The sequence below is a fragment of the Sander lucioperca genome, chromosome 21 (assembly GCF_008315115.2).
Source record: "Sander lucioperca isolate FBNREF2018 chromosome 21, SLUC_FBN_1.2, whole genome shotgun sequence".
Lineage (NCBI taxonomy): Eukaryota > Metazoa > Chordata > Actinopteri > Perciformes > Percidae > Sander > Sander lucioperca.
Window position 1 is genome coordinate 8,641,462 of NC_050193.1, and position 26,461 is coordinate 8,667,922.

The 26,461-nt window shown below is 37.7% G+C and overlaps 4 protein-coding genes across 13 annotated transcripts in view; 3 read left to right on the forward strand and 1 right to left on the reverse strand.

The window, feature by feature from the left end:
- The first annotated feature begins 582 nt into the window (after window positions 1-582).
- Window positions 583-9,727, forward strand: LOC116059368 (guanine nucleotide-binding protein G(o) subunit alpha-like). Of its 4 annotated transcripts, none has more exons than XM_031312402.2 (10): window positions 583-787; window positions 1,257-1,365; window positions 1,466-1,557; window positions 1,675-1,767; window positions 2,074-2,234; window positions 4,489-4,617; window positions 7,345-7,474; window positions 7,599-7,670; window positions 8,535-8,622; window positions 9,369-9,727. In XM_031312402.2, exons 1-10 carry the CDS (start codon window positions 743-745, stop codon window positions 9,557-9,559), a joined length of 1,110 nt encoding a protein of 369 aa, XP_031168262.1. In that variant the 5' UTR covers window positions 583-742; the 3' UTR covers window positions 9,560-9,727. The 4 variants fall into 4 exon arrangements, with proteins under 4 accessions (XP_031168262.1, XP_031168260.1, XP_031168263.1 ...); XM_031312400.2 differs by having other exon boundaries at window positions 618-787; window positions 1,230-1,365; XM_031312403.2 differs by lacking the exon at window positions 583-787 and adding an exon at window positions 826-948 and having other exon boundaries at window positions 1,230-1,365.
- LOC116059366 (B-cell receptor CD22-like) lies at window positions 8,721-20,206 on the forward strand. 4 transcript variants are annotated; one of them, XM_031312397.2, is made up of 12 exons: window positions 14,865-15,248; window positions 15,337-15,393; window positions 15,477-15,770; window positions 15,976-17,538; window positions 17,903-17,967; window positions 18,054-18,311; window positions 18,444-18,698; window positions 18,916-19,009; window positions 19,098-19,152; window positions 19,491-19,618; window positions 19,699-19,758; window positions 19,855-20,206. In XM_031312397.2, exons 4-12 carry the CDS (start codon window positions 17,510-17,512, stop codon window positions 19,889-19,891), a joined length of 981 nt encoding a protein of 326 aa, XP_031168257.1. In that variant the 5' UTR covers window positions 14,865-15,248; window positions 15,337-15,393; window positions 15,477-15,770; window positions 15,976-17,509; the 3' UTR covers window positions 19,892-20,206. The 4 variants fall into 4 exon arrangements, with proteins under 4 accessions (XP_035852658.1, XP_031168257.1, XP_035852657.1 ...); XM_035996764.1 differs by having other exon boundaries at window positions 14,866-15,248; window positions 17,617-17,967; XM_035996765.1 differs by lacking the exons at window positions 14,865-15,248; window positions 15,337-15,393; window positions 15,477-15,770 and adding an exon at window positions 8,721-8,731 and having other exon boundaries at window positions 17,003-17,538; window positions 17,617-17,967.
- On the reverse strand, window positions 10,079-11,669 carry LOC116059374 (neuropeptide B-like). Its single transcript, XM_031312410.1, has 2 exons — window positions 11,267-11,669; window positions 10,079-10,430 (listed from the first exon to the last, which is right to left on the reverse strand). The coding sequence occupies exons 1-2, from the start codon at window positions 11,522-11,524 to the stop codon at window positions 10,302-10,304; spliced, it is 387 nt and encodes a 128-aa protein (XP_031168270.1). The 5' UTR covers window positions 11,525-11,669; the 3' UTR covers window positions 10,079-10,301.
- A 2,190-nt stretch (window positions 20,207-22,396) lies between the features above and the next one.
- Window positions 22,397-26,461, forward strand: part of rnf213a (ring finger protein 213a) — a 31,399-nt gene continuing 27,334 nt past the window's right edge. For all 4 annotated transcript variants that reach the window (XM_035996762.1, XM_035996763.1, XM_035996760.1 and 1 more), the window contains exons 1-3: window positions 22,397-22,562; window positions 24,737-24,853; window positions 25,660-25,808. In XM_035996762.1, the coding sequence (XP_035852655.1) occupies window positions 24,754-24,853; window positions 25,660-25,808 (249 nt within the window). In that variant the 5' untranslated portion in view covers window positions 22,397-22,562; window positions 24,737-24,753. The remainder of the gene's footprint in view (window positions 22,563-24,736; window positions 24,854-25,659; window positions 25,809-26,461) is intronic.

Below are 26,461 nucleotides of genomic sequence, written 5' to 3' on the forward strand. Positions count from 1 at the left end.
TAGCAGTACCACAATGAAATAATACTCCATTAAAAGTAAAAGTCCTGCGTTCAAAATGATTAAAAGTATGTATTATGCCAGGTGGCCCCAATCAGTGTAACATTTATCATCTAATATATTATTGGAATATTAACACTGATTCATTAACATTTAATTCATTACATGTAAGCAGCATTTTAATGTTGTCAAAGATAGAGTAATTTATAAACGTGTTATACTGTTGGGTAGTTAAATCTATAACAATGCATGTTTAAACTGATGTAGGCCTAAGTATAACGTTTTTTAAAAGTAACTGGTAAGATGTCAGATTTCTCTCTTTAATGCAGTGGAGTAGAAGTATACAGTATACAATGGAAGAAGAAAAAAATGCCTCAGAATTATACAGTAGGCTTACTTCAGTAAATGTGCTTAGTTTCATTGTACCACTGAAAGCAGCTAAGCATGACTAGATACTCCGATTCAAAATATCCATCATGGAAAAAGTTACATTTTTGTAAATATTGATAGATTCAACTGCATGTGCTGAGTAAGATTTCTAATGTATTTAATTAAGTGAAGTTGTGCTCATTTGAAAGAAAAAAAATAGGTGTTTCTTGTTTCTCTCTGAAGCAAGCTGTCAAGAAAGCAAATCCGGGTTCACACGTGCGCCCAATTAAGCTAATTAACTCTTTCGTTTGTTGCTAACTCTGTTAGCAGTTCAAGCTGTGAATCAACGACCGGTGTGCAGAGCAAAAGCAGAGTGATGTTTTGCTGTCTTGGTATAAGCCTACTGCCAGCCCCACTGCAGGTAGAACATACATTAAATTGCCCAACTGATTTGAAAATGCTAATGTTTGTTGTAAAACTATAACCGAAGTGTGAGCGGTGCATCCTCGTTAAGTCTTGGTCAACAAAGCTGTGCTTCAAAATATGCAAGATTTTGTCGTCTTTCAGTCTAAATAGATTTAGGTCAATGGAATAATGTTTCAGGTTGCTATTCAGTCAGTTAAAGTATTTGCAATGAGTTTTGTGACTGTTTACATGTAACGTCACAAAGATTTAGTAGAATTAACTTTAAAATGTTTTTTAATGTTTGAGAAATGTAATTGCCAATGCATTCTAGTCAGTTTTGTATGTTTAACCATTTACTAAAACACATCTTCAACTGTTTATGAAATGTTATTACTATAGTTTTTGCAGTCAGTGTTTTAGTCCCAAAGCATCCATGTGAAAGTTAAATTCTTGCTCAGATCTGCACGGGAATGTGCCTTCACCAGGATATCACAGACGAGGGTAAAAAGGCTAAACTCCAGAGCTCTAAAATAGAGCAAGACCTTTGTGACCATGCCCGGGCAGAGATGAATGTGGTAAAAATCCTCATGCTTGGTAAGTTTTTAAATGCAGTTATTACATGAAGGTAGTTTATCAGGTTTCAGTGAAGTTTTGCTATTTTTAAGTGGAAGCATGTCTTTGGTTTGTGTGTCAGGAGCTGCAGAGAGTGGAAAGAGCACCCTGATCAAACAGATTAAGATAATCCACAGTCACGGCTTCTCCAAACAGGAGCTCATAAGTTTTAAGGTATTGGACAGCTGCAAGCAAATTAAGCATTGTTAAACACCCTGAACTATCTGAGTTGAAAACAACTTTCTTTACATCAGTCATGGGACAAAAGGTTGACTGTCATTCCCTCTGTAGCCTGCAGTACTAGACAACCTGCTGACCTCCATGAAGTTTGTTCTTCAAGGAATGGGGATGCTGAGGATTAATCTTGCTAACAAGAAGAACAAGGTGAGGAGAGATTATACCGTTTTTAAATAAAGTTTAATCAAATCTGCTCTGTGGTAGCCCACTTTTCATTGCAGCACCTCTTTGTCACACTAGATGTCAGTCTTCGTCTGTATATGACCCACGTATAATAATCAATCTCTATCAGTCATCTATATTGACAAGTTCTGATGTTGCAAGACATATTGGTCCATTTGTATCTTCAGGTAGAGCATTACTTTTAGTTTTGTGGGAGAAAACAAAACATTGACTTATCAACTTTGTATATATAGTTAGTGTTCTGATGATATTTTGTCCCATTTACTGCAGATGCACGCCCGCTCCATCCTGTCCTGCAGTCAGTGTTTGGGGGACGACCAGGAGCTGCTTCCTTTCGTGGCTCATGCAATCTGTGCGCTTTGGGGCGACCAAGGGGTGCGAGCAGCTGCAGCCAGAGGTTACGAGTTTGAGCTCAATGACTCTGCACTCTAGTGAGTAGAATTACCTAAAGTTATCTACGTTGCACAATTCCACCCAATTTTGACTGATGGTGCAAATGTCAAGGGAAACTGCCCAGTAAGAAGCGTGTCATCACATCTTATAAATACAGAGCAACAGTAAAGCAAGTGCTGAGAGAAACTTGTCTTCAGGAAATGGATGGCTTATTTGGGAACACTGCTCATTTTCAGCTTCATGCTTATATTTTGGGTTTTTAATAGTACATGTTTATGTGCTTTAATGTTAAACACTATTTCCCATACTGTCTGTCTGTATTCACCCTCTGTCTGAAATGATCTGTTTAAGCACCTGTCTCTTTAAAGCCCACTCGCTAAAAAGCCTAGTCTGCTCTGATTGGCCAGTGTTGAGCGTTTTGACACCTTCATAGTATTTAAATAGCACCCTTACCTGTATTATAATCAAGATGCACGGGAGATATGTCCCAATCGAGACATTTTAATCAGTTTTTTTTTTTTTTTTTTCACTGTATATTGTCAGATTATTATGAAATGGAAATTATTGGAATACAGCCAGTGTGTTTTACCCAGCATCTTTTGTGGGACATTTTATATGTATGTGGGCATAGCTGGTTTTTCCAATCGCTGTCCTTCAGCAATTGTGCCCTTTCAATTGTTCACCAACAAAAAAAGCAGCCTGCACAGTGTCATGAAATCCTAACACACCACTCTGCATAGATCATTTGTTGAGTGTGTTGCATCATCAGCTCAAGTGTGGATCATTAATTGAAGTGTGGAATACATTTTGCTAGATGGCATTATTGTTTCTCTCTTCATGCAACCATAAAGTGCGATTGTTTAAACAAATCACTCCCTAACACATTACAAATCGTGTTAAAGTTTAAAACATAATCCTCTTTTTAAATACAAATTTAAACCTATATATAATATAACATTTTTAGTTAACCTTTAATTATCCAGGTATGCGATTGAGAACAAATTCTCATTTGCAACGATGCCCTGTCACACTTACACAGTTAACACATTCATACATGGAAGGTGGCCAGTACAACCACAGTCTGATCTGCTGCGGCGCTGCTCTTTCACTTCCCCACCCAGATTTATCCTGTCAGTCACAAGCTCGCTTCCTCAACCTTTAGGCCACCACTGCCCTACACAAGGGAATTCATGCCAGCGCTGTTAAACATTAGCATCAGTTAGTAGTGTTTTATAATGCTGCACAATCAACTAGAGTGCAATGCTAGGTGGGGCTCAGTTTTTCTCAAATGAAAGTCCATCTGCTTTTTCTTTAGAGGCATTCTGGGAAATGTGCATCATCACAATCAACACAATGTGGTATTGTGACCAGGGTTGGTGGGTGCTTATAGTCTTTGATATAAAGTGAAGGTGGACTTTTCGTTCTTTTCTCCGAGGCAACAGGGCTCAACTCTTGCTGGGCTGGCTAGACTGAGAAAGATGATGTGACAGTTTCATTATCGGAACTCAATAAGTTTAGGAGCTGGAGGATGATATGAAACTCAACTGGCAGCTTTTGTGAGTGTACTAGGTCATATTTATAAGCGTACTCTATCAATTTAGCCTTACACTCCCAGAGTTGTCAGACTCATGATGGACAGTCAATAAAAAATTAAATCCATCCAGCACAACCAGAGATCATATTTTTTTTTTTTAGTGCCTAATGTAGCCTCAAGCAGAGATGAGTAGTGGGCTACAAAAGTCTAGTAATCTGCTCATTATTTTCTAACTTTACACCCCCAGATGTTTTTCATTTTGTAATTTTTAATCTTCAGCACCAACTGCACTGACCCAAGTGACATTACTCAGTTTATCAGACTTCTCACAGCTCCCTTTGGAGATGCACTAAATATTAGAAACACACCACAACTTACAGCCTCCACAATGACCAAGTTTAGTCCCAATAAACCCACTAAATCAGTTGCAACTGAACATTATAACCTTCATGGAGGTAGGATTTGTTGCAGGTCTGTATTAGTTTTAGCTCAGTGTACCAAATAAACTGGTAACTGGGTGTAGAGTAGTGGCCCGAGTGAAACCGAAACTTGTTTGTGCCACTGAGAAGTTTTACTGCTCTTAAAAATCAAATTTCATTAAACCGATCATAAAGCCTAAAACGGCATGTACTGGAACAGCTTCGATTAAAATGCCTTGACCTTTATATTGGAAGGAAATCTGTCTGACAAAAGCTTAAATTATTTGAAATGTTTCTGATCACTAAGTGATATTTCTTTACTTTTTATTCCCTCTCCAGTTTCTTTGAGAACATGAGTAGAATCATCGCTCCCAAATACGTTCCCACTGTGATGGATGTTCTGAGAGTCAGAGTGAGGACCTGTGGAATCATTGAGACACAGTTTCAACTTAATGAAATGATCTTTCGGTAAGACTTATTAAACTTGAAGCATAAATTCAGCAGTGGTTGCAACATGATATACTGTAGCGCCGCACACAGATAACATATGCCAACATAATAATGTATATAGAGTTTATAAAGGTAAATACTTTAACTGTTTACACTGGGCTCACTGCAAGCATCATATTATACACTTATTGTAAGAGGGGTAATTATGTTACTGAATATGCTCGGTTGTTAACACAATATTTCATTTTAAAGGGACAATTGAACTCTGGATCTTACACTATAGATGTGTTATGGCACAGTGAAGTGTTAGTCATATTCCCTTGAAACACCTTACCAAATATAATTAAGAAATCTTGATATTGAACCTGAAAGCAACATTTAATGCAACTAGGGGATACATTGCATTGAAATATGTACAAATAGAGCAGATACTAAAACCACATGTACACAAGCATGTAACTACACACATACACTTCACACATAAAAAAATATTACATATACATTGAAAGAGACTGTTGGCTATACAGCGCATAAGTGCATATTATGTACCTGTAGATGCATAACCACTAAAAGAGTTGGTTGTTTAGGAGTCTTGTGCCTGAAGAGATGCATGAGTTATGAGTGTAATGGTGTCATTTGAATGTGTTGATTAGCTTACTTGGTCATCGGGTTCAGCATGTAAATAAAATGGCTTTGGAGTTGTTAAAAGGTAGTTTCTCAGCTTTTTAATGTGCGTTTCCGTAAGGGTACAATGTGAAAGAGGGCAGCGAAGTTCCCTGGCCTTTCTGAAGCACAATATTTAATAATAATAATAATAACTTCACCAACAACAACAAAAACACATTTGACTAATTGTTGGCTGTGGTGGAGTTCTACAAACCCAAATTACAACTCAGTAAATTGATTTTTACTGAGACTGCTGGTGACTAGAGTGAAGGGAATTCTAATCAATCGGTTAAACAAAGCCTAAGCTATGGGTCTTTGAGGACTTTTGGATTTAGATTTATTTCCCGTCAGAGTTGCTGTTCATGCAGTTGTTATACTGTACACTCTTGAACATGCAGCTTTCCTAGAAAGCTGTTTTGAGCCTCTGGGGACTCACCACTCCCAAAGGGTCCCTGACGAAAGCTGAACTTTTCTGAGCTGAGGGAGGCGGCTGCCTGGGCGTGACTCAGACATGAAATATTGATGGCTTCTCTTCGCCTGGTTATTCCATGAATGACAGAAATATGGAGGAAGCGTCCGAAAACATTAAAACCCCACCCTCCTAAGCAACCTTTTCGTGATTCCTGCGCTCTGTCCCTTTGCTGTGATTGTATTCAGTATGAGTCATAAGAAATAGAATCCATATAGACAGGGGCTTCATTAATATTGCATATACTGTAGCTTCAAGGTTGGAACTGCATTAAAATGCAGAACTTTGGGAAATGTTAGAGTTCTGACAATATTTTACAAAACCTTTTTTTGTTTTTCATCAGGAAACATTTCATTAACGAATTTATCAAATTTAATCAAATGATATTCTAGATGCTCAAAGACATTTGGAGAAATTTGTAGTGAACTGTAAGAATTTGAAATACCCTTTGCTAATGTTTAAAGAGGAAACTGCACAGAAATATTTGCATCGTAATCTATCAAGGAATCAAGTTGTGAAGTTGTTTTTGGTTGCTGTAGTGGTCCTATGTCTTTCACTTTAGTGTTGAATACAATCACAGTTTGAAGGTGGTTCAAATTGGTTGACGAGATTTTCATTTAGATACCACAGAATAAACCAGCCAAACTGCAATAGTTAAGACCATGTAAATAGTATTACACACTGCCCTTATGCATTCTGTTTTAGTGTTCCATGCAGTAGTTAACATTTGTCTGTCTTTACGCAACATGTATTTTTTTTTTTCTTCAGATTATCTGGCCTGGCTTTTCATCTCCATATTATTCAATTATAAACATAACATTTTAATATTTTCTTAAATGTGCATAACACAATTCTGATAAGCAGCTTCAGAGTGAGACAGTGTCGTATGTCTTGGGCTAATTCCACTAAATGGCTAATTCAGTGGTTATTTCCTCAGCTCTTGCTAGCTGTATCAGTTTACAGGTCTTATTATGCTCTTCCACTAAATCTGAAAAACCATGAAAGCCTTCTTGCAGTCAAGCCAGTTAAAGTTTTTCTTTTTTTTTCTTTCTTTTTTTTTCTTCTGCAGCACTTAAACTACTGCAGTCAAATGCCACAGTTATGGCTTATTGTCCCCCAGCTTGTTAAAACTGACTTCTGACCCAGGGGATAAACGCTTTATTCCCTTTGACATGAGTACTGCAATCATGCACCTGGAGACTGTCAGGCCCAAATGGGGGCTCATTACCTGTGTCACCAAGACCCTCGACTTCACTTAGTCAGTGCCAGTTCATATTTTGACATGGATTGCCCCACTATTTAAAATGGGTTCTAATTGGTATTATTTAATATCAAGGGTATTGCCTTATTCCCTAAGAATAAAAGTTTTTAAATATTCGTAATGAACTCTGACTCTCATGTGACCAGTCTCTGAAGAGTTTAGCACCACAAGCTCTCCAGTGGCAGAACATCATGTGATTATAGATTGATTAGAGTGATTCAAGCTATAAACATGGAGAAGATCATGCTCAATTGCACATTGTTCTCTCTTCTTGCACATATTGTTGATGTGATCAGTTGGAAGCAACTCTTGGATAAATAAAGCATGAATTGATTTGTTTTATTTACAGGTTGTATGATGTCGGGGGCCAGCGGAGTGTGAGGAGGAAGTGGCTCAGCTGCTTTGACTGTATTCAGGCTGTGTTGTATGTCGTGTCCCTGAGCAGCTATGACATGACACAGACGGATGAAGCCTCAGGGGTATGTTTTAATTGTAATCACATGAATTCAATGTGATCTATTTATTTTCTTGCAAAATATACACACCATGTTTTGTCTCGGCCTCTCTCTACTTTCCTTTTTTCCATATTTTCCTTTTTATTAGAATCGGCTGCAGGAAAGTCTTGAACTTTTTACATCCATCTGCACCAACACAGTCTTTAGCAGCACCTCACTGGTAAGTTTATTTGCACTTACTTTTATATGGCTTTCTTAAAGATGAATGCTTAGAATACAATAAAAGTATCATTTTAGAGCTTTGTTTTCATGGCCTCTTCTGTGTTATGCACCGACTGTCTGCCATATCGGTTTTTTAAAGCTTGTCTAAATGTGTGGAGGTGACTAAAGCACTGGTGGGGCTTTTGGTGATCATTCATGCCAAGCAGACGGGACACAAACTGGCTATGATTGCGTCTGACATACATAATTAGCATACAAAGTTGAATTGAGATGTAGGGCAGGTGATTTCTGTTTAGTAAGTTGGCTGCGAGCACTGTTTCCCATTCGCTGTAATTAGTTTGAATGATTTCTTTCATATTGTGAGGTGGTGGGGCTATTTGCATCGTCAGAAATAACTCACTTGTTGGTCACTAGCTTTTATATTTGCACTTGATTAACTTGACATTAAGGGGCAAGGGTTACCTTATGGCCATTTCCTCTTGCATCATTTTTTAAAATGTTAATTATATTTTAAATGCTGGGCAGTCAATTGATTTTCTATTGGCAGAATATGAAGTCTATAGAGGTGGTATAACATGGTAGAAGTGCATATTGACTAGAGGCAAACTCAGCATTTCACAATACTGCTACTGATGTTACAATGCAAATGGTGATTTAAAAAAATAATGCCACCTAACAGTATTGGGCCTCAGGTAGATGGGACTACAGAGTTTTGTTTGTACAGATACTTAAATGTTGTGAATGTTTTAGACATGAGTTATGTTGTGAGAAACTGCACTGAAAGGCATCAACTGGAAAATTTGAATAATGTCACTTTTTTTTTTAATTCACAATTCTGATGCCATCTCGCTCTCTCATACAGATTCTATTTATGAACAAAACTGACCTTTTCCGGGACAAGATCCTACACTCTGGAAGACACTTGAGATTGTACCTTTCTAGTTACAAAGGTATGTTGCAGAGGAATGCTTGTTTTTTTTATTTTTTGTTTTCTTTGTAGGACTCCAGGCAGAACTGTTCCATCTGAGTTTGCGTACAACATTTTTGCTTTACGTTTTGGTGGAGTTCAAATAGTAAATTAAACAAGGATGATAGATTCAAATTTCATTTAGTTAATCTTAAATTAAAAAAGTATATACATTATCATTTCTTTGAATCTTATATTTATATTGCAACCACCCCAATGTTGAGTGATGACCCTCAAATTTAGAAACTGATGAAGTACATACTGCTGACTTGGGATTCTCCAGTTCTTGCTCAACTCTACTACTCGAGAGTTGACAACTTGAGGTATTTTCTCTTTTTACCTGAATTTTAAATTCCTCAAGGAATTTATATGCGTCTTTGTTTTGCTGGATGGGACGCTGAATCCTCTCTGTCCATTGGGTAATCTGAATTCCTTCTAGCCAGATATTTCAAATACAGTCCTCCTGTTTGTCTGTACTGTATATCATTCATTCTGGCCAGATCATGGTCATACATATTTTAGACATGTTTTATTTGTGTATATTCAGGAGAATAACTTGTGTACAGATTCTCACCAGAAGCCAGTTTCTTGTTTTTATCATTATTTAATGAATTGGACTACCCCAGTGTGCATGTAGTTTGGGCTGTATAGTTAAACCGACTCGTCACTTTACTGAACTCAGTCGGATGTTTCAAGATTTGGCATGTTTCTTCCTTTGACCTCATTCAGGCGCAGATGTTGACGTGGACGCTGCAGCCCACCACATAACTGCCATGTTCTCCTCATGTAACGGCAGTCCTGACAAGCTAGTGTACCACCACTTCACCACGGCCACAGACACCACGAATGTACAGGTGGTCTTTCACATGGTCATAGATCAGGTTATGAAGGAGAACCTAGAAGCTGTCCAGCTGCTGTAAAAAGTCACCTGAAGGCTGTAAGATGATTATTTATTCTGGTATCTTTATTTCGGTTGTTTTCCTGTGTGCAAATCATGTATTTAAGCAGCTAATGTTAACATGATAAGGCTGCACTTCACCCATTCATTTTAAACCTTTTTAAATAAAATATTTATTGATATGCTTGGTTCCTTTTGTAATGCTGTTTATTATATCTATTCCCCCATTATACATTTTTCTTTTTCTCCAGTTAGAATAAAGTCTGACCATGTTAAACACTTTAATCCTTGTATCAGTGAGCTGTTTGTATTACATGCCTGTTAACTATGACCAATTTGTAGTAGTTTTCTTGGTTCACATCTTACACGTTATGCTTCTGAAACACACATTGAATTACCAAATACCAAAATGATTGCAAGTTACGAGTTTGATGTAATTCATGTTTGCAAAAATGCAGAGATTTACTTATCCTCAGTGTAGATGAGAAGATAACACATTACACTGTAATGTGTTTTGCGTTCAGTAAGTTCAACAAGGGGCTGCAATATGATTCATTTATTAATGAAAACTCAGATGTATGTACATTAATACTACTTTTACAGCTTAAAGTTTTTAAAACTGGTTTATCATAAAATCAAATTGGTGAAGTGATAAATGAAAAGTAGCACATCTTCCATCTAGTGCAACATTAGTGTTAAAATTAAAGTTGCAGGAAATTACAGGTTTGTTTTTCATCATCCAGCCCAGCTGTCGGCTTCACTGCTCAGTCTCCTGCACAGTCCGCAGAGTCCAGAGTGAGGAAGACGTCCGCTTGGCACTTAAATGAACCTTTGATTTCCTGGAAGAGTTCACAGCTCTGCAGGTTTGGTGTAATGTCTTTAATGCAAACGGGCTGTTGGAGGAACAGAGAAATGATAAATTAGAAAAACGTAATCTTTAAGTTCTGTACACTTGAATCAGACATTGTGATGTTCGATATTCCTGCAGAGAACACTAATCAAGAGTTTATTTATATGGACCTCATCTGAAAAGTACTTTATCCCCGTCATGTCATAAACCTGTTGTCAAAATGATAACTAAGCACATTTACCTCAGTTTCCATTTCATGCTACTTTTTCCACTCAGTACTGCACTTGACATTTTGGACAGTTTTTTAACTAGTAACTTTGCTGATTAAGATGTTACATATATAATATAGATTCAATGCATAGTCAAATCTGACCATCCTGCTGCTTATATTTCACTTAACTTGTATTGAAGTAAATTTATAATGTGGCTAAAAGATCAGAATGTTTTTTTTAAACTTGTAAATCCGACTTTCTTAGTTTCAGTAGTGCTGACTGGACAGCTCCTCCACGACTGAAATGACCGTGAGTCCCGGGAAGTGAATTTGTTTTGTTTAAACTAAATGTAGGCTATACATTGATAAAACAATATATATAGCCTATATTTTGGTCCTACATTACTTTCTTTTGAGTAGGCTACAATATTGGGCAGTAATGCCATAAGTTTAAAATCTGAAATGTAATTGAATTTGTTTCCAGCCTTTTATTTTAAAGATAGCAAATAGCTGATGTTTTGTATTTTAAAGAGAAATAGGATATTCAGGTTAATATTAAGGTTAAACATTTTAAATATGTAGGCCTATATATGATACACGTATTAGCGCTCTTGCGGTGAGCTGCCGCGTAATGGCATCCATACGTTGATCAAATCGATCACTCTCACCATCGTCTTCAGGATGAAATTGTGCCGAGGGTATTCAGGAAACGCGCTGTTGGTCGCCAGCTCTTCGCTGTCTGACGGGTCCGGCTCGGCTCTCCTGACGTACGGTGACCTCCGGATACCAGACAGCAAGCCGGACGCCCTGCCCACCGAGTAGTAGCTTGGGCCGGCCACCTGCTTGTACCAAGCCTCCGTCGGACTGCAAGCCACCAGCACGGAGATCACCACGACAGGGAACACGAGTTTAGCGGGCATCTCCATCTCGAGCACTGAAGTTTGTTTCTGCGCACCTCTGACTGACTGGTGGTTCCTGTTGTCACCGCTCACTGCTTCAGTCTTTATTGGGACCCCGTCATCATTCTCGCAATGTCGTCAACATAAACTGTCCCGGAGGGGGCGATTTACACACACACACACACACACACACACACACACACACACACACACACCCCTCAGAGAAACCCACTCCTCCTGGTGAGCTCTGTTTGAAATAGCCTATCTGTTAATCTTCAGTGTTTCAAATGAAATGTTGAACTTAAATCAACACATCAAATTCGGTCATAAAATCAAATTTTTGAAAAGCAATTGTGAAGTCTTCATGTTGTGCTGATATAAATTAAGGCAGGTAACATAACTCCTGAGATAAGATTCATAGAAGTATAGAATAAATATTGCCTCTGTTAAATTACTCAAACATGGGAAAGTACTCCCAAAATGTATACAGAGATGACTTGGCTAGAGACCATGTTAGTGTATATCACTGTGTCTTAAGTTTTTTTAACCAGTCAGCCCAAAGTTCATCCTAAATTAACAGTATTTTACATTACATTTTACATTAAACAACTAGTACATTCGACAGTGTCATTTCCCCCCCCAATCAACTATCAAAAGTACAAAATGGAAAATAGATTTTGTTATAACTCTGATATGACCACAACAAAGCAACATGCAGTAAGACTGCCAGTATACACAGGACATATGTTTCATGTGCTGGTTTCACACATCTAAACAGAAAAAGCTGAAGTGGAGGACTGAGTGTGATGCATGTGACCTGATTTCACAGACTGAAAACTTTGTTAGAGCAACCCAAGACCTTATTTTTTTCCCCCCATTACAGGAAGCTGTATATAAAGTACGTAGATTAAGAAGCAGATGAAGGAAAACAACAACTCATTCACTGTGTATTTTGAGAAAAGGCTATCAACAACCCCTGCAGAGCATTTTACAAACATTTTAGGATCAATTACAACCTTGATGATTTGACTTGATTTGTAACATGTGCATTGTGACGTGGACACTGATGCCACTGTTTCTGGCTGGTAAGAATGACACATCTCATTTAATGTTTTATTTAAAGTATTTAAAAAAAATCTTACAGGGTATGAATTAATCCATCTCTTTCAGGTGTTCTCTGCAATACATGGGAAGTGGTATACCAAAAGCAACATATCTGTGCAGTGAAAGGCTTGTCTGCTGTCATTCCTTGTTCATTCTACTATCCTGACAAACTGACAGTGAAAAGAGTCATGTGGGTTCAAGTTAAGTCTCATCTCTTGATTTCTGTCAGGAACTTAAAAAAAATCACTACAAGATTTCAGTATATTGGTGACACAAATCACAATTGTTCTTTAAAAATACACCAAGTGGAGCATAATGATACCGGAAAATACATCTTCAGATTTACAACTAACTCCAAAGAGGGCAAGTGGACTGGTAAAGATGGCTCAACACTGAAGGTTGTTGGTAAGTTTTCACAATATAAATATAGCTGTGAATCTTCTCAGCAGTTCAATCCATAAAGTTTGAATCTAAAGCAATAGCCTACTTTGCTCTTCTAGATTTGAGCATTTCGGTGACAAAGCCTAATGGAAACAGAACAACAAAGGAGGGCGACTCTGTGAAACTGACCTGCAGAAACAGCTGTGATGGCGGTAACCTTTTATCAACTTTCACCTGGTTTAAGAATGGAGAACCCATAACTGAAGGACCTACACTTTATTTAAGCAACATGTCCTACACAAACTCTGGAAACTACACTTGTTCTCTGAAAACACACACAGGAACAACTTCAGGAGTCATACATATTGATGTTGAATGTGAGTATTGGACACAAGATCAACACTTGAATGAGAATGAAATAAAAACGATGTGATTTAGATCATGAAAATGAAATGTACCAATTTGCGACATGATTTCTGTGATAATTAACAACTCCAGTTTTCTTTCAGATGGCCCCAAGAACACATCAGTGTCTGTCAGACCATCGATGGAGGCAGACGCCGGCAGCAACATAACCCTGACCTGCAGCAGCCATGCAAACCCCCCAGTGGAGAATTATACTTGGTTTAAAATAGATGACGGCGATATAATGGATGTTGGAAACGGGCCTGTGTTCGTCCCTGGTGATGGTGGCCAGTATTTATGCAGTGCCACCAACAAACATGGAAGCCAAAACTCCTCTGTTGTTACTTTAAAAATTAAAAGTAAGTGGATATTTATTTGCTGATATTACCAGTCCTTTAGTGTCTTTTCTAAAGCGGTGTAATTATACCAAATGTGTTATATAAAATTTGCATGAACAAATGTACAGTATGTTATAGCTGTGTTACTTATGTTTGAAGTGAATAGACCCCAGGGAGTTGGACTACTTGTGTTATAACACATGACTCCAAATAGGGTCATTTGAATTAATTTTGTAAATAATTTTGTGCCACATATTTGAGGACTGATTAAACAACGAGTCATTAAAACAGCTCTAACACACTGCCTTTGTTTTACAGCATACTGGGCAACATGTACCAGAGATGTACTAACCATTGCTACTGTTGCTGTGCTCCTGATTGTGATTACTGTTAGCGCTGTCAGACGGTAAACTGTATTTGTAGCTCCTTTTCCGACATGCACCAGACAAGTATTTAGAATGATGCTTTACTCATGCTTACTTAAAAGTATAGTGATAATACATTCTCTTTTACAAGTAAAAGTCCTGCATTCAAATCTTACTGAAGTAAAAGTATATTAAGTGTTATAAGTGTTATAAGTAAAAAAATGTAGCCTATTTTAAGTGTCAAAGGTAAAAGCACTGATTATGCAGAACGGACCCTGTTACCATATTATTATAATTATATCTTATTGATTTGTTCATTCAGATTTAAGTATAAGCAACATTTAAATGTAGCTGGTCGAGATGGAGCAAATGCTAATTACTTGTTATACTGTTTGCCAGTTTAATCAATGGTAATGCATCATATCTATAAAGGTATCATATGTATGTATGTAAAGTCTTGAAGGTCTTGCAAACAGGTGTTTTCACTTATGTTACCTAATCAGGTCCTGTCAGCAAAACGGATCAAAAGCATCTTTTGGTTTTCACTAAACATAGCCTGATGTGGCAGAATTAATGACCACAAATAAGATCCTTGCACTGTTATTCATTGCTCAGGGGTCTACTGATGTATATCATGATCATGTCTTAGTAAAGATCACATTTCTTTGTTTCAGACTCCACAAAAAAAAGACGTGGGTACCAGAGACAGAGGAGGACATACAGGTGACCTTTTCATGGCATACATTCTAGACAGTACGCTCCATACTATATTACAATTAGGGCTGGGAGTTGCTCAGAGGATGTCTGCAAGTCAGTTAAGCAGGTAAAAGGCAAGTCAAACCCACATCCTCATCCACGTCTCTGCTCACTGACATACCATGATGGACATCAGATAAGAGAAAGTGGAGGTTGTTTTGGTTATGTGGGTGAAACAGAAGCTCATAACAGAAACATAAAGGTAGAATTTGAAACAAAAGGAGGGCATTGTTCTACACTAATTGAAATTGTTTAATTTCTTTATGATTGTATGCAGAATACAGACTATGTCAACTGGCTGCCCTGTGACAACCAATCACAAGAGGGCAATCAGTACGAGGAAACAGCAACAGAAGTCGTCTATACAACTGTACACTTCACCAACAAAAGAAAGTCAAACATGTGAGATGTTTTTACACGTAATTTGATCCATTTTTTCAACGTTTGATGTATTGGAGGCACATGTACTGATTGACTGTGTCACCTGCAGGCTACAGCAGATGGACTCCCATAATAATGAAGACGTAGTTTACATCACAGTGTGCAGGTGAAGCTCAGGAAACACACATTTAATGAATGATTATTTGCGTAAAATGGCTTCAGTGCAAACATTTTTGTTCTCTTTTTCAGGAACCAACTATCAAACCCTTTATAGATTGAGCCTCCCCAATTTGAAATCAAACGCATGCCGTTTTGCAGTAATAAGTGGATTTTGAGGGTATTTGGTTTTTGATTTTTTTCTTACTTTTTACAAATCTGTAAGATGTGCTGCACATGCATTGCAGTAAAGATAAATATTATAATCCAGATGAGAAAAAAAAAAAACGTGAAATTATTAAAAACAAAACATTAGAACACATCTTCCCCTTAACACTATTAACTCAAAAGATAAGATACCACCAAGAGTCATAAACCAAAAACAGAGTTGACTTCGGGTCACATTGACCCGTTTTAAATTTTTGTTTTATATCAGAAAATATGGGACGTAGAAATAAGTGCTGAAAATGTGTAGAAGAAAAATGTAAAAATTTAAAACGTTGGAAAAAGCAAAAACAAACTGTGAAAAAAGGCGTGAAAAACGTCGAAAAAAAAAGTGTTTTTTTCAAGGTTGACGTGAAGACAACACAAGGGTTGAAATAATCATATTTGAATTTCTGTAAATAAGAGTCATCTTCATGAAGGTACAAATTATTGTGTAAATTTGTTTTTGTTTTAATGCATGTTATTGTATTTCTTTCACCGTTCCTCTGTGTCAAATGTGTTTGGATCGTGTGCATGCACACAATGCCTTTTAAGTTGCTTTCTGGTGCTCAGTGTTTTATAAATCACATGGACTCCTGTTTTGTGCTTTTGGCACTGTAAAAGTTAATTTACTTCCTGTAGTCTTTAGTTCCTGAGCATCTCAGGAGTTGTCTAAAATCATGTTCCCAACTGTAAACCTGCGCTACTGACAAGGCTGTAAAAACTGGAAATATGTGAAATAAATAGCTTAATTATGTGAGATACAAATTATTGTATTGGATAAATGAGAGCAAAACAAAAACATTGTAGCCTACAGTGTAACTAAATGTGTCCCTGCTGTTTAGTGGTCTTTCTTTTTGTTGATGCAATGAGTTAAACTCACCAGGTCCACATACACATAATACATACCACATAGAGTCATGCATGCAGGTCTTCACTGCAAAAACTACGTAATGTTTAAAATCTTAAACACTCTTCAACATAATGTACCAAGAGAATGAGGTGACTTCACTTGTTTCTAATGATCAATTGATGCAGCAGAAACAGAGATATCCTCTTCTTTATCCCACACATTCTTCTTCCTCGCAAAACATTGTGCTTGCATTACACACAATGCATCTCTATCGCTGACAGTTTGATCAAGCAGAGCTAAGAAGTGGACTTCAGGTATGGTGAGCTCACTTCTCTTCAACTCCACACCTCCAGATTATTTTCATTTTCAAACTTGTAGTCTTCAGCCCCAACCAACGCTGACTTAAGTGACATCATTTGAGGCAATTTATCAGACTTCGCTCAGCTCCCTGGAGCCACAAAAGCTTTATACAACTTTTTCACATATGCAGTGCAGTGGTACTTTTGATGGGTAAAACTGAGTTTAATAGCTGATGATTTGTATTGGTACAGTATATGACAAGGTACAGATTCAACAATACTGTAGTTCACGTATTGTATGTGCATAGCACTTAGTGGCAAGTTACCAAAAGTTAACATGGAAAATGAATACGGCTAAAAAATACTTTAACAATTGAGTACAGTCATTACTCTAAATAGTACCACTTGGTTAGTGTTGTTTAAAAAACAACGTCACAGTACCTTTGACTGCTCTACCCACAAGAAAAAAACTTTATTAGTGTGTGATGTGCACTGTTTCCTCTATGCAGGGCCTGGTTCCATATGTATACCGTTCAGGTTCAGAGTGAAGCTGTGTATTGAGTCTGTGGTGTGAGTGACCTGATTTCAGGGGCTGAGAATGTTTTCAAGAGACGATTCAAAACTGTGCATACAGTACAATACAGGAAGCTTTGTTTAGTGGAGGAATAAGAGAAAAGACACTAACTTAATTAATTAATGTAGCCTGCAGAGACTTTTGCTGAAAGTTTAAAATCAAATAGAGACATGTGTGTTGAAGGCAGAAACCTGACATGGACACTGATGCTGCTGTTTCTGACAAGTAAGTACAACATTTCACTCTCATTTAAGGTAGCATTATTATGGTGAAATAATGCATGCATCAATACATTTGTTTCAGGTGCTCTTTGCAGTCAGTGGAAAGTGAATTATCACCAGCAACGTATCTGTGCAGTGAAAGACTCGTCTGTAGTCATTCCTTGTTCATTTTACTATCCTGACAACCTGATAGTACAAAGTGTCCAATGGGGTCAAGAAAAATATAATATTTTTGATGGTCCTTTCATATTTGACAGCAAGTTGAATAAAACCTCCTTGAGATTTCAGTATATTGGTGACACAAATCACAATTGTTCTTTTAAAATACACCAAGTGGAGCATAATGATACCGGAAAATACACCTTCAGATTTACAACTAACTCCAAAGAGGGCAAGTGGACTGGTACAGATGGCTCAACATTAAAGGTTGTTGGTAAGTTGTCATAATAAAACTATAGTTGTGAATCTTCTCTGCACTTTAATCCATAATTAAACTGAAGCGGTACTTTGCTCTTCTAGATTTGAGCATTTCGGTGACAAAGCCTAATGGAAACAGAACAACAAAGGAGGGCGACTCTGTGAATATGACCTGCAGAAACAGCTGTGATGGCGATAACCTTTTATCAACTTTCACCTGGTTTAAGAATGGAGAACCCATAACTGAAGGACCTACGCTTTATTTAAGCAACATGTCCTACACAAACTCTGGAAACTACACTTGTTCTCTGAAAACACACACAGGAACAACTTCAGGAGTCATACATATTGATGTTGAATGTGAGTATTGGACACAAGCTCAATACTTGAATGAGAATTAAATAAAAACGATGTGATTTAGATCATGAAAATGAAATCTACCAATTTGCGACATGATTTCTGTGATAGTTAACAGCTCCAGTTTTCTTTCAGATGGCCCCAAGAACACATCAGTGTCTGTCAGACCATCGATGGAGGCAGACGCCGGCAGCAACATAACCCTGACCTGCAGCAGCCATGCAAACCCCCCAGTGGAGAATTATACTTGGTTTAAAATAGATGACGGCGATATAATGAATGTTGGAAACGGGCCTGTGTTCGTCCCTGGTGATGGTGGCCAGTATTTATGCAGTGCCACCAACAAACATGGAAGCCAAAACTCCTCTGTTGTTACTTTAAAAATTAAAAGTAAGTGGATATTTATTTGCTGATATTACCAGTCCTTTAGTGTCTTTGATCAACCTTTGCTTGAACAGTTTTTTTATATAGTTTTCTTATTTAAAGCTCATCAATGCTGAATTGAAACAATCATTTTTAAACGAGTAGATTATGTGTCACATCTTTTGACTTTCATTTGACCACTTCATTCTTGTCTCACAAAGCTAGCACTGCCTTTGTTACACAGAATATTGGACATTTACCAGAGATGTACTTATCTATGCAATAATTGTTGCTGTTTCTGTGCTTCTGATTGTGACCACTGCTATTGCCATCATAAGGTAAGCTGTATTTACACTTTATCACTTATATAGCTCACATACACAACAATCATGCGATGATGTTCAAAAGTCTTTTAATGGGTTTCAGACTCAACAGAAAAAGGACAAGAGCACCAGAGACTGACTGTGAGGAGGACATACAGGTGGCACTATCATTATATTTACTATTTAAAGCTTATTATGGTTCTATTGTGTTCTGAATTTGTACGTGATTTAGAGCTGGGTGACATATACAGTATCCTGTACATGACAGGTTAAGATGTTAGTTGCACTGAGGTTGTCTACAAACATGTTAAGCATGCAAGCAAGTTCAACCCATGAGGTTATTTTTATTGTGTGTAAAAAGGCCATGCAGTAGGGCGAGAACTGAATGTAGAACTGAGAACTGAATGTAAGAGGAGGGACTGTGTTGTATTGTTCTACACTAATTCATCATTTTTATATTTTATATTTTTATATTTTATATTACATGCATATTCAGAATACAGTCTATGTCAACTATCCTGTTTTTGACAATAACCAATCACAAGAGAGAATTGGATGTGAGGAACAAACACTAGAGATCATCTACACAACTGTTGACTTTCACACCGAGAGAAAGTCAAACATGTGAGATATTTCATGTTACCTATTTTTCACATAATAATTAATGTTGCATTAGAGGCACTCATCAACTGTATCGCCTGCAGGGAGCAGCAGATGGCCTCTGATAACGATGATGAAGGTGTGGTTTACAGCACAGTGTGCAGGTAGGCTAAAGCTCAGCAAGTACTTACTTATCTTTAATCAATAAGATTATCACAAGACCGTGCAAATGTTTTCTTTTTTCCTTCTTTCTTTTTCAGGGAACTCTTGAAACCTTCATATGTTGAAACTCTCTGATTGGACAACACGCACATGCCGTTTTGCAGGAAAAGGAAACAAATTGTGGCAAAAATATCACAAACATACAAAAACACATTTTCTTCTATCAACGCTAATTCTTGTTGATCAAAGTGAAGACCAAAAAATGAATGTCAAATGTCAAAACATATCTCAAGAAAAATAAAAGTTAAGTTGTATTATTTTTTTAATGCATGTTATTGTATTTCTTTCACCATGCCTCTGGATCATATGTGTGTGGATGTGCACTAGCTGGCTGTTAAGTTGCTTTCTGGTGCTCAGCATTTTACAAATAATAAATGATCTTGTTTTGTGTTTTTTTTTGTGGAAGTTCATTTACTGTCTGAAGTCTTTAGTTCCTGAGGTTTTTAAAAGTATTTTAGTCATTTTATTACCCAACCAGGCTACAGACGATTGGAGCAGGTTCACCAGGCCATAAAAGATGGAAATATGTGAAATAAATGAAATACAGACATGTATGTGAGGTACACACTATTATAATACACAAATGAGAGAAAACAAAAACATTGTACAGCGAAAACAAAAGATGTTTTATCAGGGAAACAAATTAACTCATGACTCATTAAGGTTCAGTCGTCTTTCTTCCTATTAATGTAACACTGTGTTGTCACACTTACATTTGGAATACTTCACAACATCTGCCTGATTGTCCTTCAGGGCTTCAATGATGGATGTAGATGAAATAATACACCTGCACATTTAATATGCAAACATTCATCATTGATAACTATAAGCTACCTGTCATTCAATGTAACCTCTTATTTGCCACAACAATGTGGGCAAAAAAATGGCCTTGACATGCTTCTTCTCCTATTTCTTGTATCTGAGACAATTAAAGACTCTCCAAACAGCTCCTACTGTTATTCTGATTATTTCCACCTGTGCAGTTTTATTTTTAATTTGACTTGTGCATGCAGTTTTTTTGCTATAGGGCCAGAGGACTCTCTCTCTCTGTCTTTTATACAAGTTGCATTGTGAAGACAAGTTCAGTACTTTCAGATCTGACAGCCTGAATGCAACACATACCTGAGCTGGGAGTGCAGTCCAAGTTACCATGATAACATACCCGCATAAAATGAATCTGAAGAAGATACGTTAGGTGACTTTTTTATTTTTTATTTTATAGCACAGCGTCCACATGCAAACGTGGTTGAAATCATAAAATCTTGCCTGGTCCCTGCACTCAATGGCACATTCTTACTCTAGCTTCCAGATTATTCTGCCCTCTGCTGACAATTTAAGAGCACAGCATCCTAAAATAAGTTGGTGTTGAGCCTTCATTACTCGAATGAACACAACTCTCCTCAATGGAGAAGTGGGTGTCATGTGAGAGCTGTAGAGAGGCACAGCTCATAACAGGATAAAAGTTCATCCCACAGACATCACTGGATGCTCAGTGTAAACAATAAACATCTGCAGGTTGAGCATGTTTCCCTTTACTGAGAATGTACACAGACAGGATAGTGTGAATATCCTTTCTCACAGTAAACAACGCAGCACACAGTATTATTGGTTCTACTTTTTTTTTTCTTATTATGGATGGATTGTTTACCTAGAGAGAGCATTTTGCAAGAGCTACAAACACATCGCTTGAATCAAGCCTGAATCAATGTGTAGCTTTAAAATGACTATAAAACAAACCTGCTTTGCCAAGTTGAGGGGCACATACACTGTGCTAACAGTGTAATATATTGCAGGAACTGGTCCAGTGCTGCTACTTTGTGGACATTTTGCTGTGGTGAAAGACTTCTTGCTTTTTATTTGCACACTTTAACACATAATGGAGGGATTTCCAGTAGCCTGCGATCATAGTTTTCTACTGTTGGCCAGTGGACAACAGCCAGCTGAGTGTGTCCTTGCTCAAAGTGAAAGTCAAATACAGCCACAAGCAGATATGTTTATCTGAGCGCCTGAATGCTTTGTGACCATATATCTAACCAGTGACTGACAGAGTTTAGGTAAAATTCTGCAAGCACTGCTGGGTAAAAGTACTCACTTGTACTTATGCCACAAGCCATCAAGACAATGCTACTCTTCATGAAAGCTTTTCTAAAGGGTGCACATACAGACTTAGCGTTTTAAGACAACTTGCCTGTAGGACACAGTTATTTCTAAAAATATAAAATACAAAAGGAAAATCCCACAATTTGTTTAACTAAATCACTTGATGGACCATGACTCCCTATCTAGCAGCCAATCATGTCCAATCATGCTTTCCATTATTCAGAAAGCACATGTCCCCTCTTGGATTGTGCCTACTCTGTGCTTGTGTTATAAAGTACTTAAACATCACTTGATTATAAATCAGAATTATTGATCAATGTCATTAGAAGAGATTGTTAAAACTAGGCTACGTGGTTACATGAGAGTCCCAATTACTTTCCACCCCTGTGCATGAAAACTTGCTCTACCATCCTCCCCAGTCCAGAAAAAAAATACTGATATGAGTTATTAAGAAAGTAAACTGTATTAGTTGACGCCCATTTCTGATAAAACGAAACTTTACAACACATGCGGAAACGGAATGACAGCAGGGTCTCGGATGTGACTCTGCCGGCGGTAACGTTAGGTCCAGTAGAGATGACTTCTGGGCTTTACCTTTTGCAAAAGAGAAGAAATATTGAATAAGGTCGAGACACAGTCTTTTCAGGTAGGACATGTTTGTTACTTCTCTGTAGAAATCTGGAGGTGATAACGTCAGACTTCATGACAAATTAGAAAGAATAACCTAACGTTAATCATATTAGCTGTAGTAACGTTAAGTCAGCTAACTTATCAGACCTCGCTGTCACGGGACTCTTCTGAATAAGTCTGGCTCAAACGGGTTATAAATGCAATGCCATTTGGTTGTCAGCCGTCCTTGCATCCTACAAATATTATTTTTTTCTGGAAAGTGAGTCAGAGAGCAAACAGACTCGGCTAATGTAAGCTAACTTAACGTAACGCTGTTACGCAGCTTAATAGGTTGGCTGTTATAAAGCCGGGTTAGTAAGCTAGATAGCTATCTCGCTGCCTAAATGTAGCAAGGGCACTTATTTAGTGTGACACAGAGCTGTTACGGCAGTAATTGTGTCGTGATTATGCAATAAGAATGGTAACGTTAGCTGCTGTTTGTTTAGTTGGCATTCCCTTTTTCTGTTGTCGAACGAGGTTATAGGTCGACATTTCTATTTTCCTTCTTTTTTTTTTTTTTTTTTTTTTTTTGGGCTCGAAACAGGAAGTGACGCAACAAATACCCAAAGATCTTTTCATTAACAGGGTGCATCACTCTAAGCTTAAAAAAACGTTGTCCCTCTTTCCAGTCTGTAAATAAAGATACTCTCTCTCCTTCTGCAAACTTTCTTTGAAATCCTGCAAACCTCGCTGCACCCTAATAATACCACCACAATTAATACATAAATGTTTCTTTTATAATGTTGTTTTACAAGTTTTTCAGATTAAAGACAGTTTGGGGCACAAATAAAGTAATTTTGTATAATCAAGTACACTGCCACACCTAGTTCCTGCTAATTTTTTTGGAATTCTTTCCCTGCCTATCAATATTACCACATATTTGCTGGCATAACAATTATTTCACGCATTTTTATTTGAAAAATAATCACAGAAATTCTCAGTGAGAGAGAAAGTTGAGTCACAAAATATAGAGTATGAACAGAAAGTAGCAACAGGATGTGATGTGTCCGTCTAATTTTTTTCACTGGTTAGAAAATCTTAAGAAAATGCTGTGCTAAACTCTGAGCTGAATAACCCTGTTACCTCACAAAAAAGACCCACAAAAAACATGTATGAAGAAATATGCAATAAACTTAATCACATCAGTGCTCTCTCTGTGTTTAAACATCCAAGCTATAATGGTTGCCTCAGGGTGTAGCCAGAAGTCCTGAGGGGTTGTCTTAATACATCCATGGTTTCAACAAAGAGTGAGCAGCGCAGTGATTATGTCCTAAAACACGAAATGAAGCATAGACCACTGCAAGTGTCACTGGATCCCTTTTTTTTTTCAAATTGTCTTTGGTCATTTTCAACAAATAATAATCAGTGGTCATTTTGGACTTTTCATCCATAACATCAAAACAAATCACCAAAATGAAGAATTGTGTAGTTCAACATTTTAAACTCATGGCTGAACATGTATGATTAGCCATTTTGTAGGGCAATGGTGATTTATAGTTTATTTACAAGTGTTTCAGCTTATCAACAGTAACTGCAGACTCAGGAGTGTCTAACTTCTATATGGACAAGTAGCAGTTAAGGCATCCTGACTTATTAAATCCACTGCCTAGCCTATCTACTGCCCTTTACACCCTGAGAAAGGTAATTTGGTACAGCAACTTGTGTTAAATGTTTTATGGCTATGCAAGTATTATTTTTTTCTACAGAAGAGTACTTTTTTTAAAACTTTTTTTCTTCTTTTAACTAGTTGCGATCAATGTTATGTTATCTTTCTAAAGGCTCAGGGTAGTGTTATATAATTTTTTTTAAAGGAACTTGGCTTATTCTCGTGCGCAGTGAGACCTCCCAGTTTTTCTTCTCTTTGACTGAAGTGGGTTTCTATAATTCGCGGGACCGAAAGTGGGCGTGCAGTGGCTCACTGCCACTGCTGCATAGTTATATCCATTTCAATCACTTAACGAAATGTTGATAGGCCAGTTTGTTGGGTAAGACTGCTCAAAGCCCATGTAAATGGAAGAAACAGCTTCTAGGCGGTTGTTTTGGCAGAGGTGAACACTGTTCATGAGGCCTCACGTAGCGAAATTGAAAGTGAAAGGAATCTGCTACAGGGTGGGACCTCAAGGTACATTGCAGTTGTTTTTTCTTTTGCAGAGATCACTTGTGTGAAGATGAAGTGCCCAGGTTGTGGACAACATATTGCACAGAAGACTGCCAAGTTCTGTAGCGAGTGTGGCCAGAAGCTACCTGTCCAACCTGCAAACACTAAGGGTAAGTAGATTAATTTAGAAATGTTTTTTAATAAAATATATAATAACATACAAAATGTGATTAATAAGGTCCGAACAATGTATAAAAGAGCAACGGTTTGTTAATACAACATCCAGAAAATAATTTGGAGGACAGATGAGATATACTGTAGTGTATACTGTATAACAGTGTGCCATTAAGGGCTGAGTGCATGTTTCGATTGTGTGTTTGATGGGACTACCCTATCAATCAAGCCATACAGTTGCCACAATCATTGGTTTAAACAAGAAACAAAATTAAATGTCACTTTATCCCTAAATGATAAATGTAACAACTTGTATGTAAAGTTAAGTAAAAATGTTTTTCTTTTTTGAAGTGGGTTCAACACTTCAAAGCCTTTATTTTGTATTGTCATGCCATGAGCCTGTGTTGCAATACTTATATAGCACTTTTAAAAGCAAAAATCCAATTGACTTGACATGAAAATAATAAAAGTGTGGACTTGGTCAAGTGTTATAGTTATTCTCCTACCTCAGGGTGGCAGCATCCCTGCATTATCTGTCCACACATTTGCAGACAGCAGGACATGTTGGGCTTAAACAAACCCACTGAGTAAGATTACATTTAAGCTCAAGGTTATTGTTGTGACCTACTTTATAAAAAGCCTATGGGGAAAATCCAAGCTTCAGCCAGGTGACATAATGTAGTAGTACAAAAAAATTAGCCTTAGGCAAATAACTACTGTCGATAACCCCCAGAGCAGCGCAGTGTAGTTTTTCACATCTTTGGGTGCACTCTGATTTGTATACCATTTATCTTTAATCCAGATACAAGAGATGAGCCCAAATCCTTGGTAGCAGACTCAGAAAGTTCGAAATCAGTTTCAGAGAAAAACGACCCACCTGTGGACAGGAAAGACTCCGATAAATCTCCCAAACGACCGAATGATGAGACCATCAGCCAACCAAAGAAAAAGGTGCGTGGAAAAGCAGTTGCACACCGGCCTAATAATCGGCCGTTGGACAGTCTGGCGAGGTCAGTGACTCGAGTCTGTTCGGTGTGTTCCGTGCCGTCGTCCGTCGCAGGAGCTGTCGGCCTTCATTTTGGCCGACCTGATGTGCTCAGTTGGAGACAGGGCAGTTGGGACTCACCCGGAAATGGCAAGCGGGATGAGCGTGACTAAGCCTCTCAAAATCTGACGAAAATCTTTTAAACTGACCTTTGTCGATCTGAAATGAAGACAGATTCAGCAACTGCATGACCTATTTCTCGCTTAAAATGTTTTCAAAAACACTTTTCAGGGAACTATTTTAGTACAATATGAGATCGTAATCTGAATGACTCGCCAGTAATGGCCGTTCGAAAAATCCAAAATCCGGAAGCAGCAGCCAGATCCATGTGACGCGTTCGTCCAATCAGCTGCCGGTTTAAATTTTTTGGGCGGCAATACAGATTAGCGCTGCCTGCTGTTATGGAGACTTATTACGTCTCGTCGCTTTGGTGTGTTCCGAGGCACTTTTTTGACCAACTCGGGGAGACTGATCAGTCCAACTGTCTTTTCTACGTTCAGCCGTCTGGTTGGTGTGTAACTGCCTTAAATGTCACTGGTTTTCCTGTTGTTCTACAAGG

Bases quoted from the DNA above. Each gene is read 5' to 3' on its own strand.
- LOC116059374 (XM_031312410.1), bottom strand. From the start codon at position 11,524: ATGGAGATGCCCGCTAAACTCGTGTTCCCTGTCGTGGTGATCTCCGTG. The intron at 10,431-11,266 runs GTGAGAGTGATC...TTCCTCCAACAG, and splicing joins ATTTCATCCTGAAGACGATG to CCCGTTTGCATTAAAGACAT.
- LOC116059366 (XM_035996765.1), top strand. From the start codon at position 17,484: ATGTGTGTTGAAGGCAGAAACCTGACATGGACACTGATGCTGCTGTTT. The intron at 18,699-18,915 runs GTAAGTGGATAT...TTTGTTACACAG, and splicing joins TGTTACTTTAAAAATTAAAA to AATATTGGACATTTACCAGA. The intron at 19,759-19,854 runs GTAGGCTAAAGC...TTTCTTTTTCAG, and splicing joins GTTTACAGCACAGTGTGCAG to GGAACTCTTGAAACCTTCAT.
- LOC116059368 (XM_031312400.2), top strand. From the start codon at position 743: ATGTTTTGCTGTCTTGGTATAAGCCTACTGCCAGCCCCACTGCAG. The intron at 788-1,229 runs GTAGAACATACA...ATTCTTGCTCAG, and splicing joins TACTGCCAGCCCCACTGCAG to ATCTGCACGGGAATGTGCCT. The intron at 1,366-1,465 runs GTAAGTTTTTAA...TTTGTGTGTCAG, and splicing joins GGTAAAAATCCTCATGCTTG to GAGCTGCAGAGAGTGGAAAG.